At 38.8% G+C, this 21,435-nt stretch overlaps 1 protein-coding gene across 4 annotated transcripts in view; it reads right to left on the bottom strand.

Moving 5' to 3' along the window:
* Positions 1–313: 313 nt before the first annotated feature.
* Cep162 (centrosomal protein 162) overlaps positions 314–21,435 on the bottom strand; it is an 82,424-nt gene continuing 61,302 nt past the window's right edge. For 2 of the 4 annotated variants that reach the window (XM_020188071.2, XM_074078667.1), the window contains 4 exons: positions 20,325–20,466; positions 17,983–18,081; positions 2,469–2,603; positions 314–1,900 (listed from right to left, as the gene is read on the bottom strand). In XM_020188071.2, the coding sequence (XP_020043660.2) occupies positions 1,691–1,900; positions 2,469–2,603; positions 17,983–18,081; positions 20,325–20,466 (586 nt within the window). In that variant the 3' untranslated portion in view covers positions 314–1,690. The remainder of the gene's footprint in view (positions 1,901–2,468; positions 2,604–17,982; positions 18,082–20,324; positions 20,467–21,435) is intronic. The other 2 variants (XM_074078647.1, XM_074078639.1) reach the window with 1 other exon arrangement.

Here is a 21,435-nt window from a genome sequence, read left to right as displayed (position 1 = left end):
CTGGACCCTTCTCAACCATTTGGATGGTCCTCTCCCACACTGGGTGAGGGCAGATCTTTCTTAGTTCACTGATTTAAATGCCAATCTCTTCCTGAAACATTAAAGACAAACTTAGAAGTAACCGATCTGGATATAGCTTAACCCAGTAAAGTCAACACCTAAAATAAGTCATCAGATTTGTAGAGGAGTAACAATTTTTTGAGCTTAAATTTCCACAAAATCTTCCTATTCAAAAAGCTTTATGAATTCATCTGTGTTCTCATCCCACCCCTTCCATTCCACCCAAAGCAATGACTAAGGAATGAGATATAATTTCTGGGATTTTTAGTTATAACAAACATTTCTGATAGTACTTATGGATCTTTAATCTGTAGATAGAACTAAAGATCTGCCATGTGTATAGGTTATTCCAAAATAGAATATAGAATCCTCATCAAAATTGGCTATCTCATTTCTGTTAATAAACATTTGATTCTGCACTCATCTCCATGTTTTAGAACCAGCTATGGTTATGCTTAGAAGGAATGGCTCACAAACAGTCAAAAACACAAATGGAAGGACAGGTACAGCTATATATTTAAAGGTGTAGATAAGACACACAAAATCACAAATAATAAGTTATTTGTATTATAACTTAAAATTTTCACATTAAAAAAATAGCAAACTACATTTTTGCTGTCATCTTAGGAAGGATACATTAAAAATATTGGACATTAAGACAATAAAGCTTTCTTATACTTAACAACTTCCATTCCTCACATCTATTGCCCAGTTTCATTAAGAACTAGTTCACCTGTCCCTTCCAAGGTGTTTTGCCGTGTAATTACTACTCTAGAATTGCACTTACTGGGATGTGGTGATTGAGCACCTGGAATGTGGCTAGTCCAAATAGAGATGTGCTATAAATACAAAATATGTTTTGAAGACTTAGTATGAAAAAAATGTAAAAACTCAATTTTCATAGTTTCTTTTTACTTTTTTAAATGTGGCTGCTATAAATTTAATTTTTTTCTAATGGGTACATATTACTTTTTCAATAGAAAACACAAAACATATTCCGTTTATAATTTGAATTGCTGAAAATTAGGACTGTTATTTAAGAGATAAAGCCTAAAACAGTGGCTGTATTAAATTCCCTTATTATTTATGAAGTGTATTTTTCACCTTCTCCCTAGAGGAAGGAGTGGAGATTTCCTAGAGAAGTGACAATTCTCCTCCAAATTACTGAGGAAGTGTTATAAGTCAGCTGATGGTTGATGAACTTGTCCACACCACTGGGCTCATATTCTACCCATCTCCATGAGAAAGAGACCCTTTTCCTGTCACAAAGAAAATTAAGAGTACACATTTGGTCAATACTAATGTGGCTGAATCTTGTGCAATTTTCTTTTCTTTTCATTCTAGCGTACAAGTTAGATTCTTTGCAAAAAATCTTACTAGCTATAATTACCTGACATTAAGGAACCTATCTGTAAATCATTTAAAATGTGACTAGTTAATGGTTTTCAGTAAAGTACGTCAGGATGCTTCTTTTTCCTTGTTAAGAAAAATTTATTTTGAAGTGTTGCTTTGGTGTTTGCTTCTGGCAAGCCACATTGGAACACTTATTTTTCAAAAGCTGTCCTTCTGATAATGGCACAATTTCATCCATCTCTAGGCCTTTCTATGAGGTCATGCAAAATCCCAGTTTCTAGTAAAACTCTGGTGCATTTACTCCATCTGTAAAAGTAATGGGCACAACCACCCCCTGCCGGTGCAGCTCCCGAAGAACATCTAATATGGAATCCAGTTCTGTGCGGAACTTGTCCAGCTCACGATTCTTTAACTGTGCAAGTCTTTTCCATTTCTCAATTTCCTTGTTTTGCTCAGTTTCTACTACTTGGTGTGTTTGCTGTATTATCTGCAAATACAAAAACTCAACATTACTGTTGTAGTTCAGTGGGAACAAATTAACATTTAACCATCTCCAAGAGCTAAAGTGGAGCATGCTAATGGGGAACTCAGTCAACCATAAGGCTCTGTTATATGTAGCATTTTCTGTTTTCAAAGGGTATATAAATTCACACTGTTTGTTATGGGCTAAATGTTTATATTCCCCCCAAATTAGTATGCTGAAGCCCTAACCCTAATTAAATGTAGGAAACACATGATCATCTTTTAACATATTTTGTATTGGAATGAACAGAATATGGAACATCGTTCTCAAAGCCCTGTTCCAGGGTGAGATGTAAAACTTGGGCACCAATCGTTAATTAAAAATAAGGTACAAGCCTTTTCTCTCTAAATGTAAGGGAAACCAATGTATTCAAGATTTAAAGTCATTTAAAAGCTATAAGTTGATTTTTTAACAAGATCAAAATGTAATAGGAATAATCTAAGACATAACTTCTGATAGAGATATCAAAATTATAGCAAATTAAAGGCACTAAAGAACTGTGAAAATATGTAAATGTGCTCTTTTACTTTACCTGTTGAAGTTCCTGCTCTCTTTGTTTATGTCTCATTTCCATCTGTTTAATTTTCTGTTCTAATCCCATGAAATGTTTCATCTCTGGTGTATGGTTTTCTTTGGCCTCTCTCAATTCTTCCAAGAGTTTTGAAATCTAAAATTGAAGTATGAATTAAAAAACTGTAATAAATAATAAAGTAGTTTTTTTTAAATAGGTAATCTTGAAAAACCAAGAACATTTGTATAAAATTTCTCTAGATAAGTAGCATCTGGCTTGAGTCATTGCTTCCATCACTATATCCAGGAAGTAAAGGCTCATCTTAGCTCTGAGCTGACCTAGCTGACCTTGCATTCTAAGGGGTTCTGGATGACTAGATCACCTCCTTCCTCCCAAAACGAAGTTTGGCTACAAGGTATTTGTTAATAAAGTGATTACTTTTATGATTAAAAACTACACTTAACATCTAACACAGTACAGTGGTCCAATGCTATATAGAGTTCAATGAATATATATCCCTCTTTTAAAAAAATCCATTTGGTTAGCCTATATGTCACGTGGTGAATTTAATCCAATAATAATTAAAGTTATTACTGACAGGTTATTTTGGTAATTTTCTGCTTGTTTTGTACATTGTTCCTCTCTACCTCTCATTTATCTTTGTAATTTGGAAGTTTCTGTCATGATAAAGTTTGATTCTCTTTTGTGTTATCTGTCCACCTAGTACAGTTTTGTACATTTGTGTGTTTCACGTTTGTGGTTATTATCCTTTTGTTGTTTTTGTGCAGAACACCCTTAAGCATTTTTTGTAGGGCTTGTCTAGTGATAATGAATTTCCCCAGTTTCCCTTATTTGGAAAGACTCTTTCTCCTTCATTCTGAAGGATAGTTGTGTTGGGTATAGTATTCTTGGTTGACAGTTTTTTTTCTTTTGGGATGTCAAATATATCAACCCACTGTCTTCTGAGAAATCTGTTATAAGTATAATGGGCCTTCCCTTACTTGTGACATGATGTTTTTTCTCTTGCTGTTTTTCTTTGAATTTTCTCTTTGGTACTTTTTAATATGCCTTAGTAAAGATTTGTTGTTGCTGAATCCAGTAGGGGGCTTTGAAGTTCTCCTATGTGGATGTCAATTCTCTTAGAAGTCTTTAGCTTAATAATTCATAAAATGGGTTTTAATACCTTTAATCTTATGTAATTTCCATAATGTGAACATTGGTTCTAACTTAATGGTGGTATCCAGTATGTCTCGTAGGCTTTCTTCATTCCTTTTAATCTTTCTTCCTTTCTCCCTTTTTGGTATGCCTGGGTTGAATCAAGACTCATCCTCAAATTTACAGATCCTTTTTTTCTGCCTGTTATACTGTCTGCTGTAAACACACCTAATTAATTTTAATTCATTGAAGTCTTTAGCTCCAAAACTTCTCATTGGTTCTTTATTTTTATTTCTTTGGTGAATTTCTCATTCTTTGTACTGTCTTCTCTTGCATCTTACCGAGTTTCCTTAGCATCATTAGTCTGAATTCTGTTTTAGACATTTCATAGATTTGCTTCAAACTGAGATCTATTTCTGGAGAATTACTACATTCCTTTAGAGGTATAACATCTCATGTTTCTAACATCCCCACATTGATGTCTGTACATGTGGTATAGTAGTTGTCTCTCCCAATTTTACAGAGTAGCTTTTGTAGATAGAGTTTTTTTTTTTTTATTTGAATGGGATGTAGGGTGTCAGTTGGGTAGATGCTTTGACTTTGGTTATAGGCAACCTAAAAATTGTAGCCATTGTGATTTCTTTGGCTGTAACTATTTTAGCAGTGTCTAAGAGTCCCTTAATAGTGTAGACTACAGAGGTTCATGAAAGTAGTTGTACACCTCTGCAGTAGGTAATGTGTCCTCATACTTCAGAGATGAACAACAGTGGCACTGGGGCTTGTGATGGCAGCAGCCGTGGGGTGGGATATGTAGAAGACTGTCCCATGGAGCAAGCACCGGTGACAAAAAGCATTGTAGCACCATCCTGGAGCCACAGATGTGAAAAGGGATCTTACCCAGGTCCCTCAGGTTGAATGTGGGAGGTACCTAAGCCTGCAAAATCTGCAGCTAGAGTTCTGGTGCTGCAAGATGAGAAGGGACCTTCCCCAGGTCTATCAGGTGGGTGATGCTGAAGTTTGTGAAACTGGTAACCACAGACTTGAGGTTGTGAGATGCAAGGGGACCTTCCCTGAGTCCCATGGGAGCAATTGTGGGTAGTGCTGGGGCTTGTGGCACTGTTAGCTGTGAAACCCAAATGGGACCTTCTCCCATTTGAAGAGACAAGTGTACATGATACTGAGGCTTTTAGTACCAGTAGCTGTGGTCTCAAGGCTGTGAAGGAGGCCTTCCATCAGTTCAGTGGGTGAATGTAAGTTCTGCTGGGACTTGTGGCTTTGGTTTCCACAGTTCTGGAGATACAGGATAAGGATGGAAATGTTCCCAGCACTACAGGAAAGTGCTGATGGGTTGGCACTTGTGATGTTGGTAGTTATATTCTTGGAGCTGTGGGACATGGGTGGGACCGAAGGTTGTGGGTTGCGGAAGAGACCTCTTCTAGTTCCAGTGGGGTGAGTATAGGTGATGCTGGGGTTTGGGCACTGGTTGCTAATTTCCTGGAGTTGGGGCTGGTGGCAGGGCCTCTTGTATCAGCAGCAACAGTTCCAAGGCAGTGGGCTGGAACTCGTAGAGAGATCTTCCCTAGTTCTGGTATGGAGAGTGCAGGTGGTACCATTGGTTGGGGACATGGTAGTCAAATTCTAAATGCTGCAGGACATGGTTGAAACTTTCCCCAGCTCCTGAGAGTCAGACACAGTTGGTGCCTGTGCTTTTTGTACCATAAGCAGCGATCCCAAGGCTGTGGACTGGGAAGAACAGCTTCCCTAGTTACCATGAGGCAAGCAGGTGGTAGGGCCCACAATGCTGGCTCTGGCAGCCTCTGGTCCTGAAACTATAGGACACCGAGGTTCTCTGTCCTATGCAGCATGTACTGCCACTGAGCTTCTGGCAGGGTCAGGGGGGTTGGATGCTGGCCCCTAAGGCAGGATAGTGTTGAACAGTGGTTGTTGTAGTAGTCTGGCTTCTTGGGGTACAGGGAGTGCCACTACGAATTCCTTCTTTGAAGTATAGCACTTCTTAGACGAGTTAGCTCTCCAAACTGGACCTAAATCTTGTGAGGACAGTGTAATTCTCCAGCATAGGGTCTGTGGCTAGATGGGGGCCATCTATATTTTCCCATTTACCTTCTTCTGCCATTATGGAAATCCCCCTTGGCCTAGAAGCCAGGGTTGAACTTGTAATCTGCTTTGTGCTCTGGGCTTTTCCCATCACTTCTTTGCTTATTTCCAGAGTTCTCTCCCCTTCCACACACTGAAACACGGATTTTCCTTTGTTGCCCTGTTTCTTCTCTGTGGCAGAGTTGTAGGCAGAGCACCTGTACTAAGCCATTTTGTGGTGGAAACTTTAAGAGGTGGAGCCTAGTGGGAGGTCTATGAGTTACTGTGGGGTATTGCCTTTGAAGGGGACTCCAGTCTCTTCCTTTCTTTCTTTTTGCTTCCCAGCCATAAGGACAGCAGCTTTGCTCTACCACATGTTCCCATCATGATGTGTGGCCTCGTCACTTACATAAGCAGTGGGGCCAAGTGATCATGGACTCAGGCCTCTCAAACTGAGTCAAAATAATCTTTTTCTCTTGATAAGCTGACCAGGTCGTAGTTATAGTAAGAATAGCTATAGTCAAGAATTTAAATCCAGACCTTACCATGAAACCCACTCATGCCACTGTTTGATCATAAAATGAAAGCAGTTGAGTGTTGGAGCCAGCAGTGGCATCTGACCTTGTAAGAAAGCTCCAAGGAACTGGGGCAAAAGTTTCAGACCAGACCTTGCCTGTGTTGAGTTGGTATCTGGCCTTGTGAGAAAGCCAGACATCCAGAAAAACAGTATTCAAGGTTCCCAGATGGCTTTGTGTCCCTCAGATGTAAATAAGAAAGTTACGTTGACTGTGTGCTTTTCCTGCTTCTCTGTTCCCGTTTTAAAGGAGACATAACAAAGAGTTAAAGTTAACTGTGCTTCCTTGTACTAATGTAACCTTGACATGTAATACTTGGCATGCTTTTTCTGACCAAATGCTCTCTGTGTAAAAGGAGTTTATAAAAAGCAGTGTATACTTCATTAAAGCAGTTATTGAGCAGGACTCAGTAGTTCCCTCATCTTTTTACAGCTTTGGTCACCCAGGTTCTGCTGGTAAACGGCATACAGTTGAGTACAGAATATTTGAGATGAGTTATAAGAATTGTGATACTTTTTCTGAGTGAGCCATGTTAGATGTCAGTCTTGAATGGTTTCTAAAGCTTTTGTTAAATATTTATATAGATTAAAAGTAAATAAAATCCCACAAATAAAAAAAGAACTAGTAAAACGCATACACTAACTGCAAAATACAAAAATAATTATGGCATCAATCCTCTCAGCTGTATTTAGAGAGTCTACACATATTCATGTCCTTTCCCTGTAACTTCAGGGTGAGAAGAAATAAATGAACTGATGCTTTTTGCAGTCAAGTAGGAGTGCAAAAACAAGAAGACTGATAATCTACAATGAATGCTTAAATTTTCTGGTTAGAGTATTACAAACCCTGAATGATCTGGAGAATGCATGTCTCAGTTTGTAGCAATTGACTAGAGGCCCACTAGAGGCTAACTAAGTCTTCACCCCATTGCAGCAGACGATTTTAAATGGTTATGTCTTGAAAACATTAGAGGAAACAAACGCCTGAAACAAAATGCAGAGTCTAGAAAATTTATTCCTTACTTCCATAATTAATGTATTAAGTGGGAGCTGGATCACTTCCCAATGACATTGAAAGTATTTGCTTCAACTATGCTGAAAACAAAGTCACACTGCTCTGTTTTCCAACAGTTCTGTAAGTTATTTTAAGAGCACACAAGCAGCTAAACAATGCAACAGAATTCATCAGTTAAAAATCTATTGTGTGTTTGCATTTGTGGACATGTAGTGAAAAGGTACAGGGGTTTTTGGTCCTTCTTTCAACAAACTAGAAGACAAGATAAAATGCATGAAATAGTTATTTTCACACACAGGTTAGATAACTACAGGACTGTTATTCCTGAAAGAAGGGAGTTCTAAAACTGCCCAGTTTGGTTTGTTTGTTTTTTCCTGGAAACAGTTTTGAAGTCAATAGAATATAGTCTGCCCAATTCTTGGAGCTTACTAGGGAATGGGAATAATTCACATTCCCATTAGCCTAAGAAGGAATGTCTCATAATATACAAGACATCAGGGAGAGTCCACAGGTGGTTAGCATTAGTAGGAATAAATTACCCTTGTTAAAGTAGTGATTATAGTGTGTACAGTAGTAATTAATTCCATTAAAGGCAGGTTTTCAAACCAATAGGCAGTATCCTTACCTTTTTTTCAAGATATGGTGCTTTAGTTTTACAGTAACAAGGCTTAAAAATCATGTGTTGCAGCTATTTGCTTTGAATGGATTAGTGCTGCTATTTCATGTGTAGCTTAGATATTTTGAGAGTGGGCTGGTATAAAAGCAAACTTGACCCTCTTTGTCTTACCTTTCCACCTTCTGACATGGATAATCGGCATGAAGGTCTGCACCAGATACAGGCACCATGCTCTTGGACTTCTCAGCCTCTAGGACTGAGTCAAATAGATTCACGTTCTTTCAAGATTGTCCTGTCTCAGCTATGCTGTTACAGCAGCAGTAAACAGACCAAGCAGCTTTTCTATTTTCAAGTATCTTGGTTACCCACTAAGAACTCTCTTATAGCTTATTGTTAAATTAACCTTGATTTTTATCCTGCAAACATGAACACATACTTCTTTTTATTGCTTGTCTTAAAAACTTTACTTCTGGCCTTTCAACCACTAGACGAAGATTTTAAAAACTGATGGCTGCTTAATTATAGAGTGGTTTTACACTGATCTTTTCATAATGAAATTAACTGTTTATTGGTATGATTTAATAAGTCATTGAGTAATAATAAATGGTGCATGCTCTTTAAAGAATAGTATGCACAAGTTTACTGGTTTTCATATAGACCTATTTCTTATAATGAGGATCCAGCATGACTGTCATAGCTGCTTTATTTCTTAATCAAATTAAATAGTATTGAAGGAAACTAAAATACACCTGTTTGACACTTCTTAACTGAAGGCAACTAAGTATCAAAAAGAAGAAATGCTCTATCTTCCACCTTTTTCTGGCTAAATACAGGCTATAAATTCTCTTTTGCTGTAGACAACCTGATTTTTATCAAACGTGAGAAGGCACCAGAGGAATCTGAAAGCAAATCCAACTCTATTAGTTTCTTCCTATATGTTTACCTTCCACCAGGGTTCCTCACCTTTAAAACCTTAAAACTGATTTCCTTTATTCTACATTTTCTATACAAATTTATTCTTCATTGAAAATACTATATAAGCCACAGTTCTAAAGCCACTGCTAGAGCTGCTTTTCTCTTATTAACCTGACATTTGTTACAGGAGCCTGAACTAACCAAAAAGACATGGAGTGGAGAAAAAAATTTTTCTTTGCCCTCCTTGACATTTTCTGGAAGCCCAGATATGACTTACTGGAAAACCTCACTCTCTATTGAGCCAGTAAAAATTGGCAGAAGTTGGTAAAATGTAACAATTCTCACCAAAGTCAGATCTCTCTCAAGGAAGGCAAATGTTTTCCTTGTCCCTTCCTTTCCAAGTTCAGATTGGAAGGAGGAAAAAAATAATGTAAAAATTAGTTGGTTTATACTGTCTCTAGATGATTTGGTATTGGGTGGTTATTGATCATTAGCATCCCAGAGAGGGTCACTGTTTTATCTTTTTTGTCATTTGTCACTAGAATCATAGCATAGAACACAAGACACACAGGTCTTATAAGCCTGCTGAATTTATAGTTTAGACCAACTGGCAAAAGAAAAAGAAACTGCAAAAGGTTATGTTGTGAGAACATGGCTGCTGTGACCAGTGAGGACACTCTGGTCTCAAAACAAAATACTTTAACTTCCCTTTCCCTGAAAGATTTACAAAAAAGCACACCAGCCTGATCCTTAGGACAGAGTTATACAAATTTCTTGTGTAAGTGCTTACAATTATGAAACAAATCTATAGGTAAAATCAGATGAGAAATAATGATGTGTCTTCCTAGCCTGCCTCTGCTTTTAAAGTTCCAATCTGACATTCGTTTCAGCAAAGCACACTTTAAAAAAGAGCCTAGTTATTCACTAGTTTTTATTGTTTTTATATTGAGAATCAAGCCAAGTTTAATGAGAGTAGGTTTATTTTTTAAAACAAATTGGTTAGTCAGGCACTGGTGGCTCACATCTATAATCCTAGATACTTAGGAGGCAGAGATCAGGAGGACTGTAGTTCAAAGCCAGTCTGTGCAAGTAGTTCACGAGATTCTATCTTTAAAACACCCAACACAAAGAAGGGCTGGTGGAGTGGCTCAAGGTGTAGGCCTTGAGTACTCCAAACCCCAGTACAGTACCACAAAAAAAAAAAAAAAAAAAAAAGGTTGACTACAGAAATGGTGAAAAGAGAATCAGTAGGAAATTATAAAATACCCTTGTGGGTATCAGATTCTAGTTCTCCAGTCTTTAAGGTTTTGCTATTTACCAGTGCCATGGCCTGGATACTAAATTCTAGTTTCCTCCAATATCAGTGTATAATTCACCAACCTCTTATTTCCAAATTAGTTTTTACCCTTTTGGTTTGAAATCACTGAAAATTAGCTTTTCCCTTTTCCTGAAGCCTTATCACACTGAAACTAAATGGCTTGATATAAACTCTGAACAACCACAACTCACATTTGGACAACCTTCATGTCTTTTGCTGTGGGGTCACATGGATGTTGGGAACCAAAGCCACAGTCTGACAAGGTCATTGTGGCTTAGCAGAATTCCAACAAGGTTGGAATCTGCAGGTGCACCATGTCTCTATTACAGTGGAAAGGAACGCTAAATGGTTTCCCTTGACTGAAAAGAAGTTTATACTTAGTCAGGGACACTGGCAGTAAGAATGCAGGGTGGCCAAAACAGAAAGGTTGTAACTAGGTCAGGGTGTTTTTGATGTTTAAGTCTCTTCCTCTTTTGTATAAAGCTTGCTGAGAAAAATGAAAATTTGCCAGCTGGTCATCAGCCTTCTGCCCCTCTCAATATGTGTCTTGTCTGTTCATTCCTTCCCTGAGCCTGTTCAGGTCAAGGACCTCTGCAATCCTGGCAGGTGGCACCCAAACAGGGACCCGAACAGAGGCTTAAGGTAAGGAAGGCTCTGGAGGTGCAGGCAAACATAATTTCAGTTTCATTTTCAAGGATACGGAGCAACATCGATAGAGAAATGGGCCAACAAGAAAGTAAGGAGAGAGTTCTCTTTACAGAAAGTTTATGTTCAGTGTTGTGAGTAGAGGTTATAAAGTGTCTAAAAGTCAATGATAGAGGTTTTTGTCTTATGTTCAAAATGTGTGTCCTTGGTTTCCTGATGAGGGAACTGTTAACTTGAAAACATGGGAGAGGGCAGAGTAGCGGATAAAAGATCATTATAGTGCAGAGGGACCTACTTGAGTCCCGTAGATGCCTTCTCTTTATGGAACCTGATTAGAGATTGTGTTGACCTGCTGCCCGAGGTCACCACTATTCCACTGCTGAGAGGCGACTGGAAGGAGATTCCAAAGAGAGAAACTGAAATACACACTTCCCCCTTTGTTTCTCCTTCGGACCTAAATTTGTACCTCCTGAGAAGCCCCTTGGTTGTCCTCCGGAGAATGATTTTGATCCTGACTCTGACATCTTGTCCCTGGAGAAAGAGGCTGAATTTATGGAAGAGGAGGCTGCGCAGTATCATGATTTTCCTACTATAATGTATGTACCTCCTTAAAAAATTATCTGTCTCCAAGGCCCCCAAAGTAGTTTCTTTTAAGCCACCTCATAATGGCCCTGTGATAAGTGGCTGTGAGACTTTTGATCTTTCCCCTTTGCAAAAGGCTATACAGGAGGCTAGGCAACAGGGAAAAGATATGAGGGAGTTCCATTGCTTCCCTATTCAGTTACAGGGAAATCTGAGAATCTATGAGGCTTTGCCCTTTCAAATTTTAAAGGATCTGAAAGTGGCAGTGATGCAGTATGGAGCTACTGCACCTTTCACTCTGGAAATAGATGAAACATTGGTGAGCGAGCCTTTGCCTTCCGCGGATTGCAAAGCCATAGCCAAGGCCTGTCTTTCAGGAGGTGATTATCTGCTATAGAGATCTGAGTTTCAAGATAGATGCTTTCATCAAGCTGATAGGAATTGGGGCACCCAGGTCCCCTTTACTGCCAATCAACTGGCAGGGAAAGGCCGATGGGGAAGTGTACAGCAACAGATGAACTTCCCCAAGGAATATTATAGGCAGGTAAATACTTTGGCTGAGCAGGCCTGAAGGTGACTTCCTTCTTCAGGTTTAAAGATGGAGGAGCTAAGTAAAATCAGGTAAGGGCCAGATGAACCCTATCAGGATTTGTTTCCCATTTGTTGCACAATGTAGAAAGGTTGGTGGTAGAAAGAGAAGCAGGAATGATCCTAGTAAAGCAACTAGCTTTTGAAAATGCTAATGCTGCTTGCCATTTGGCCCTATTAGAAAAAGGGAACTTTGGCAGATGATATTAGATTGTGCACTGATATAGGACCTTCCTATTTGCAAGGTGTGGCTATGGTTGCTGCAATGAGGGGAATGATGCCACCACAGGTATGGAAAAACAATTCATCAATCTGGCAATTGGTGTCGAGGAAACTGTTTTAATTGTGGAAAACCTGGACATTTGGCTAAGCAGTGTCCTCAAAAGTCAGGAGGTACCTCCAAACCTATTTCTTCTGAAGCTGGAGGACAGATGGTGCTTCCTCCTGCACTTTGTCTGAGATGCCAGAGAGGACGACATTGAGCAAATCAGTGTTGCTCTTGGTATACTGCTGAGGCCAGCCCATCGCACCTACTCAATTTAATGCACAGTAGGGAAACTCCCTCAGGGGTCCGGCTGCCCGGGCATCTTCAAACAACAACAGCAATAATTCAAACCAGTTCAGAATCTAAACGGAGGATTTCAGATCTTCAATGAGCAACCCCTGGAAGTGGGGGACTAGACCTAGCCCTGCCTCCAGAGTCATATTAACTCCTGAAATGGGCACTGAAGCCATTCCTTCAGGGATTTATAGGCCATTGCCAGCAGGTAGTGTTGATTTGCTTTTAGGACAAGGTGGTATGACCATGAAGGGACTTCATGTCTTTCCAGGGGTAATTGATTCCAACTTTCAGGGGGAAATTAAAGTCATGGTCCATACTCTCTCTACCACTGTTACCCTCACTCCCAAGCAAAAATTGGCGCAACTAATTTTAATTCCTTATCTTTTGGGTTCAGATAGGGTATTAACCGATCAACATTAGGGGACAAAATGGTTTGGGTCCTCTGATAAAGCTTAATGGATTCAAGAGATCAGAGACTCTTGTCCAGAGTTAGAGCTTAAAATTAATGGTAAAAAATTTAAAGGGTTAATTGATACTGGAGCAGATGTTTCAGTACTTGCTTTGTTTCATTGGCCTGACGCCTGGCCAATGCAGCCTGCTATAACTCAGCTTTGGGCATTGGGCAGAGCCAGTCTCCTTATCAAAGTTCTTCACTTCTTCAGTGGGATGATCCAGAGGGAAATACTAGTTACTTTCAGCCATATATCCTATCACATCTCCCTATTAATTTATGGGGATGTGATATACTAAAGGATATGGGGCTATTACTAGTTAGTCCTAATACCTAAGTTACTCAAATGATGTTAAATCAAGGTTCTGATCCATGGGCAGGACTGGGTGTCACCCATCAGGGTGTAACTCAGCCCAGTGAGCCCCTCCAAAAAAATAATCGACATGGTTTGGGTTTTAAACATTTTTTGCAGGGGCCCTGATGACTCCTCCACTACAGACTGCTGATGTAATTAGCAGGTTGTCAGACAAGCCTGTCTGGGTGGATCAGTGGCCCCTTACTAAGGAGAAATTAGTTGCCACTCAACAGTTAGTGCAGAAACAGTTACAGGAAGGGCATACTGAACCTACTACTAGCCCCTGAAATACTCCCATATTTGCAATAAAAAAGAAGTCAGGTAAATGGAGGCTCTTACAGATCTGTGAGGAGGCCCTACAGATGATTTCTAAAGCCCTTTGTCTGGTACAAGTCACCCAGATTGACCTCTTCACTTAATGTTAATGTCCTCTTAATGGCCACAGAACATATCCCAACTGTGCTACTGTGGCAGAAACATGGGCCCTTGGAATGGCAGCATTTACTTGTTTCTGAGTCTTGTACCCTTATACCTTTACATACTCTCATTTCTTCTCTTATTTTAAAAGGCCCGGCAGCTTTTTGGTCTTGACCCTGATATTATTGTTGTTCCATTTACTGAAACACAGGTATCCTGGCTTTTTCAATTGTCAAAAGACTGGCAGATAGCACTGGCTGATTTTCCAGGACAAATTTCTTTTAACTATCCAGCAAACAAATTAACCCATTTTTACAAAAATAATCCTTTTATTTTTCCTCAGATTATTCACAAAACTCCTGTTCTTCAGGCTAGGTTGGTATTTACTGACGGCTCTGCCAACGGAGTAGCTGCTGTTGTCACTGATGGACAAGTTCACACTAGGAACTTTCCTCCTATGTCTGCACAGCGTGTTGAACTACATGCTATTTTGCCTGCTTTTGAAATCCTTTCTAAAGATGCTTTTAATCTTTTCACAGACAGTCAGTATCTTTATCAGGTATTATGTACTACTGAAACTGCACTGATCTCCCATACTGCAGATAAAGAATTATTTCACCTGTTCCTTCAGTTACGAGCCTTTACTCATCACTGTTCTGCTCCCTGTTTTGTTGGTCACCTCTGTGCATATACTAATTTACCTGACCCCTTGACACAGGAAAATGCCATTGCAGATGCTGCTACACAGCAGGTTATTTGTTTTACAATAGGCCCAGGATTCTCATGCCCTTCATCACCAAAATGCTGACGCACTCAAAAAACAATTTGGTCTTTCCAGGGAAGCAGCACGCCAGATTGTTCACAGCTGCACTTCATGCCTACAGCATTTTTCTGTTCCAACTTTTGGCATCCATCCTTGAGGTTTGTTACCTGGCCATTTATGGCAGATGGATGTTACTCATATCCCTGAGTTTGGCCAACTGCAATTTGTACATGTTATCATAGATACCTTTTCTCACTTCCTTATAGCTACTGCACGAACCGGAGAGGCTGTCAAGGATGTTGTAGCCCATGGTCTTCATGCTTTCTCTATTTTAGGAATTCCAAAATGCATAAAACCAGATAATGTTCCTGCCTATACCTCCAAATCTTTCTTTTCTTTTTGTTTACGTTTTGCTATTAATCTTAAAACAGGCATTCCCTATAATCCTCAAGGTCAAGGTATTGTTGAGCATACACACCAAACACTTAAAGCTCAATTACTTAAAAAAAGGGAGAACAGAGTATGCCACTCCTGCTAATAGACTTAATCACACTCTTTTTGTTTTAAATTTTTTCAATGTAGATAAACAGGGACTGTCAGCAGCAGAAAGATTTTGGGGCCCTTCTAAATAGACTCATCCTCTGGTCATGTGGAAGGATCCACTGACAGATCAATGGATGGGCCCTGACCCTGTGTTAATGTGGGGTAGAGGCTTTCTTTGTATTTTCCTCAGGGATGCTGAGTCTCCTCGATGGATTCCAGAAAGATTGATGAGACATCATGAGTTCTCCAGTGATACTCAAAGTGGTGGGCAAGATCAACCAAGGAGTAAAAAGGATAAAAATAACTCAGAGATTGCCTTCCCGTCCAGTAAAGAAGGCATGTAACACCCATGCTCCTCCTCTGCCTACCTGGGGTCAAATCACAAAGTTGGCTGCAGAGGGCAAGGAGTTGCTGTGATGTACATCACAACATCAGACATCAGAGGCCTTGTTTTTGACAATGGTTGCCATACTCTCCTGTCAGGTGTGTGGGACTTCTAGAGAAACTTATTGGGCATACTTCCCCGATTGCCCCATTCTTCATCCTGTGCCACGGAATGACACCAGCATCAAGATTTCTACTAATGATACTTCTTTATTGGGGGGCTCTCACTCTTCCCATATTTCTTTTCAGTGGGCCTCCTTCAATTATTCTGCAAGGTCATTTTCTCCTCCTCTGTGTTCATCCTGGAATGATGGCATTGCATGTTTGGATGTTCAATTGATTACTCAAATTTCCAGTGCACTGGGCTCGCAAGACGATTTACTGAATTACATTGGCACACTATTATTAAGATGGGCTTTTCCAGTCATTATTCTCTTGATCAACAAGGGCCACCTGGGGGCCTTCCTCCTTGTCCTGATCTGGATGAGAAGTTTTATGGAATTCCTCCTTGGGTGGATTGTGCATACCCAACACCTGTTAAGCGACCCTTGGATAGGTATGGGACAAATGAACATCTTGGGACTGGTCTCAAAGACAACCTATGTCTACCCCTGAGGGGGATTGGGTCACAACTGCAGGATGGATCACTCGCATATTGGTTTTGTCTTCTGGAGAGATGCAAAAGGATATTTGGCAGTTGGTAGCAGCTATGGTTCCTGTTATAGTGTCATCAACACAGCACTATCAGATTGTATACCATAACATAATTGGTTGTATCTCTCTGCCTTATCTTTTACTAACAGGTCATGTAACGATAGCTGAACGTAGTAATAGAACCCCATACCCTCACTACAACATTACCTGTGATTTTAACTAATTGTATTAATAACTCAAGACCTTTAGAACAAAAAAGGATACTGATAGTGAAGCAGCTTGCTTTTGTTACGCTGCCTGTGCAGATAAATGGTACTTGGAATGATAATCGAGGAGTACAGGCTTTACTGCAAATTGAAAAAGCTTTAACCAGGCACAAAAGAGTCATGGCCTTATTACTGCTGGAGTATTGGCTCTGGTGTCACTCATTGCTTCTGCTGTGGCATCTACTGTAGCCTTGTCACAAAGTATCCAAACAGCTCATATGTTAATCATTTGGCTAAAAATGTGACTTTAACACTAATATCTCAAGAAGCTATTGACAAAATGATTGAGACACGACTTGATGCCTTAGAATCAGTAGTCGTGTTGCTTGGGGATGAGGTCCAAGCCATGAAAACCCGTATGTCCCTGCGCTGTCACTCATCTACCAATGGGTTTGTGTCACAGCTAAACCTCATGAGTCTCAGTGGAGCTGGGAATGTATGAAACAGCATCTGAAAGGAGTCTGGTCTCATACTAACCTGAGTTTAGACTTAGTTGCTTTGCATCAAGAAATATTAATAAACACACAAAACAGTAAGCTGCCTATCATTCAGCCCTCAGATGTGGCCACCCGCGTGTTAGATGCTTTGAAAGATTTAACATATTTAAGACACTCATTTTGGATTATGCTTAAAAAGGCTTTCCTAATTTTACTTATTCTGTGTTTATTTCCAGTCATGGCCGAATTGGCATGTACCAGCTCTTCAAATTAAAAGTGGACCATCACCATGTTCAATTAAAAAATATAAAGAGAGGACTCGGACATCACTGGAGACACTCAAAGTGTCGAAGGTGCTTGAAGCCAACACTACAAATCATCTTGGTTGGTTGGTTGCCTCCCAAATGCAAAACCTAGAGTTTACAGGCTGTTTTGACTATTGATCTTCTGTTCCCACAGGAATACCTTTTATTAAGTCACCACCTAGAGGCCGTAATGGTGAGGAAAAGCTATTTAAATGAGTGGACTTATTTTCAGGACTAAGACACTGATTTGATAAGGTATGGGACAATGTACTTATAATTATTCCTTTCTGTTTCTTTCAATCCGTGCTTTTCTCTCCTTTTGCCAGTCTCTTATCTTACAAGTTATAACCCAAATCTCTGTGAAGGTATCAACATGGAGATGTCTAAAGCACTCCTGTGAGTTATTTTTCCGTGTTTTCTTCTGTGCTGCACATGCTAATAAACTTGTTTTGTGTTTCTCTTATTAACAGGTGCTTTGTTATAGGGTCCATCCTAATAACAACTAAGAATGGTTGAAGAAAAAATTGTTTTTCTTCCCAGATAGTACTTAACATAGAAATGCCTCTGACTATCCAACTTTACCTCCTAAAAGTATCAAACAAAAGAATGAAATCTCTATCATTCTATTTCCCCACTGCCTATACAATCATGGAATACAAGTCATAAAGAATCCCCTTACTATGTACAGTTAATATACCAATAAAAACCAAATAGCCCAATAGCAAATACAAACAATGATAATATCTGAGCTTCACATGGGGAAAGCAGACTTTACACAGCAAGTTACAAATATTTTAAAAATATGATACTTCCAGGTACGTCAGTATTTACATTTAAGTTAAAAAATTATACAGAAATAAGATTTAAAAGACTTAGCCCAATACTTTATTTCTTACCTCTTTCTGCAGAATTTCTTCTCGAACTTGAGAAACCGCAAGAGACTCTTGTTTATCCTGCAGCTCATTAACTTGACTTTGGAAATGTTTTATAAGTACCTAAGAAATTGTTAGAAGTGCTGAGTTAATAAAATTCTCTGCCTTGAAAAACTTAAGAAAGCCAACTCATGACTGAAAAACTATCTTTAAAATAAACCTTAGGCAGGCATGGCGAAGCAAACCTGTAATCTCAGCACTTGGGAAACTGAGGCAGGAGGATAACGAATTCAAGGCCAGTCTGGGCTACAACAGAGAAACTCTGTTACAAAAACAAAAACCAAAAAGACCAAATAAAAACCCTCTAGAGTGGACAATATTATTGTTATACTTTGTGATTAAGTAGGTAGCTTTTATTAAAGATTTACTAACTATAGATAACACAAGCCTTAAAACACAAATGTTACCCTCATATATTTAGACAAAGAAACTGAAATATGTGAACAGAACATTTTCATCACAAGAAAATGAGAATGCGCGCAAAATTCTCTTATTTCCAGTGCTGTACTTTTATTGTTTTAATGATCAGACTATATTAACTTCCCATTTGAGTCACAATTTTAAAATATTACACTTACAACTATGGGAAAAAAACATATTTGTGGCACTATGATATAATGCCACTAATCTTCCCACTTCTCCCAGACTATTCCTCACTCAAAATCACTTGATAGGGGTTAGAAAGCTACAGAAGATCTGTACAGCTGTACGGATGTTACTTCTGAAAAGCACTACAAATGCTTTTCACTAAGTTATTTAGAACAGCCCCGTTTGAGTCATTTGAAATTAAGTTGCGTATTTTATTGTATTTCACTCCATAAATAATTCAACATACACCTCCTCTGTAATAGGGGCAATTTCTCAAAAACTACTGAACATTTTTATATCTAAGAAAATTTATAGTAATTCTCACATTTAACAGCCAGTCTCTACTGAACCTTATCCAACTCAGAGATTTGCTTTTAATTAAGATGGTATGAAATAATTAGAGGTCAGAGAGATGGTGATAAGAATTATTTCTTAAAGCTGTTCCTGTAAGCTTGTTCTATTAAAATTAAAACCTACAGAAAAGATAAATAGCAGAAAGAACATTAATATTCTTCAACTTTATTCATCAAATGCTAACAACATTTTGCCACATTTTCCTTTTCTTGGACATACTATTATTATTTTTAATTGTTTATTCATTTACTCATGTGTATGTACATTGTTTGGGCCACCTCTCCATCCTCCCCCTCTACCCTCCCTCACTTCCAGGCAGAACCTGTTCTGCCCTCTTCCCCAATTTTGTTGAAGAGAAAACCTAAGAGATAGTAAGAAAGACACAGCATTTTTGCTAGCTTGAGATAAAGACAGCTATACAGAGATTCCTAGCATTGCTTCCATGCACATATGTATTACAATCCAAATTGATTCATCTCTACCAGACCTCTTCACTATTTCCTGGTTACCTTCCCATAGTGACCTCTGTCAGTTTAAGATTACAATATTAGCTCCTCTGCAGTAAGCACATCAAACACTTTCAAGTTTTGGGTTTCCTGTCTATCCCCATTCCTCCCATATGTGCTCTCCCCTTAGTGTGTGACCCATGTTGGACACATTATTTTTAAGTAAACTGAAGATTAAAGTTCTATTTTAATGCTGTTTTTCAACCAACTATCACAGAAGATAGGCCACATAGTAGATGCTCTCAGATATTCTTAGTAAATATACCTATTATCCTATTATCTTAGTAAGTACACCTATTTCCTTGAGTAACTGTATTTTATTCAAGGAAAATGCTGAGTAGTAGTCAGTAATCCCTGTCATAGTTCTCTGAAAATTGTCCTTCTTATGGCTAAAGCTGTGAGCATCTCTGTGTTCATTATTTTATCCCCAGTGTCTGAAGTTCATACACCTGAATCATTATTTGTTCAATGAATGATAAGTAACGGGCAGGGAGAGTACCTGAGGATAATCATTTGTCATTGGGACCTGGGGTGAGGAAGGAAGTGTAATGCTCAAGTACTAAGGTCTCGGTCATGCTTGACATACACCTCAACCACCTGTTAAAACCTGTCTGGAGGAAAATTTATCTGAGAAATGTAAAGAAAAAACTGTAAAAACATTTATAGGGTATAACTTTAAAATAAAGAAGTTAGATATATGACAATGGTATATCCTCTTCTACATAAAAAAGTCAAGCCAGTAATAATTTCTCATTTCTATTATCAACTTGAAAAGGTGAAATTAAAACACTTCGAATTAATTTTCTGAAAAATGTCATATTAAAGTCTAAGAAAGACCAAGACAGATCTGTCACTTACCTCTTGAGTTGCTATTTTACGATTCAGTTCAGCAACTTTGGAAGAGGAATTTTCTACTGCATTTTGGCAAAGGAGTTTCTCTATTTCCCTCTGATGAGATGCTTTGAGTGATGCAATATGTGCTGCAGTATCTTCCTTGACCCTATGGAGCAAGTGAGAGAAAGTCACATAAAAGTGGCTTCAGCCTCTAATTCAGAGTCAGCATGAAAATAGTGTTAGAAGGCTGAAAATGAAAGAAACAGGAGAGAGGGCATCCAACATTAACTACCCTCTGCTAGGCACTTTATACATTTTTGAAAATTCTTCTGAATTTAGCAGTACTGGAATTTGAACTCAGGGCCTCGTGTTTGCTAGGCAGACACTCTACCACTTGAGTCACTTCACCAGCCCACATTGTATATTTTTATCTATTAGTTCTTACAATCACTCTATGAGCTTACTATTTATTACTTACTGGATTTTATAAGGGCAAACTTGAGTTCTGGAAAAGGAATATATCTAAGGTCCAGATCAGTAAATTGTAGTGCTAGGGTTCAAGTTCAGCAGAGTTGGTCTTTTAAAATCTGGGCCTTCCACTCTAACCCCAAACTAAGGTTATATTCTCTGAGAGAATCTGAGGTTCTAAAATATCTACTTAAAGTATCATGTCTGACATTCTACCTTTTAAAGTACTTTCAAGATTCTTCCTCAGATTCTTGTTTGGATAATCACAGCTGCTCCCTGTGATTCTTCTTCAATGCTTTGTGTCGAGGCAGCATTCACCAATTTTTGGTACATGCTATGAGAATAAAATGATCTCTTTGGAATTCTCAGGACATAAGGGCAATCTGCATTTAATTAGTTTGGACTATAAACCTGAGAGACTGTTCATTTCTTACAAGATACATGTGTTCAAAAGTGGTTAAGTAAATGGTAAGTTATTAATCACTACTGACATGTACTAATACAGCAAATTATCCGTTGTTTACTTCACTATATGACTATTTCTTCATGAAAACAGTATGGTTAGGCTTCTAGGAAAAAAAAGATAAAAAAAAAAATCCTAAATCTGGGACAAGGAAGGAAAGTTTACTCCTTAGGCTCAGAACTGAGAAAAAGATTGAATACACTC

Source organism: Castor canadensis, chromosome 1 (assembly GCF_047511655.1).
Source record: "Castor canadensis chromosome 1, mCasCan1.hap1v2, whole genome shotgun sequence".
Taxonomy (NCBI): Eukaryota; Metazoa; Chordata; class Mammalia; order Rodentia; family Castoridae; genus Castor; species Castor canadensis.
This window is presented reverse-complemented; position numbering and strand designations above follow the sequence as displayed.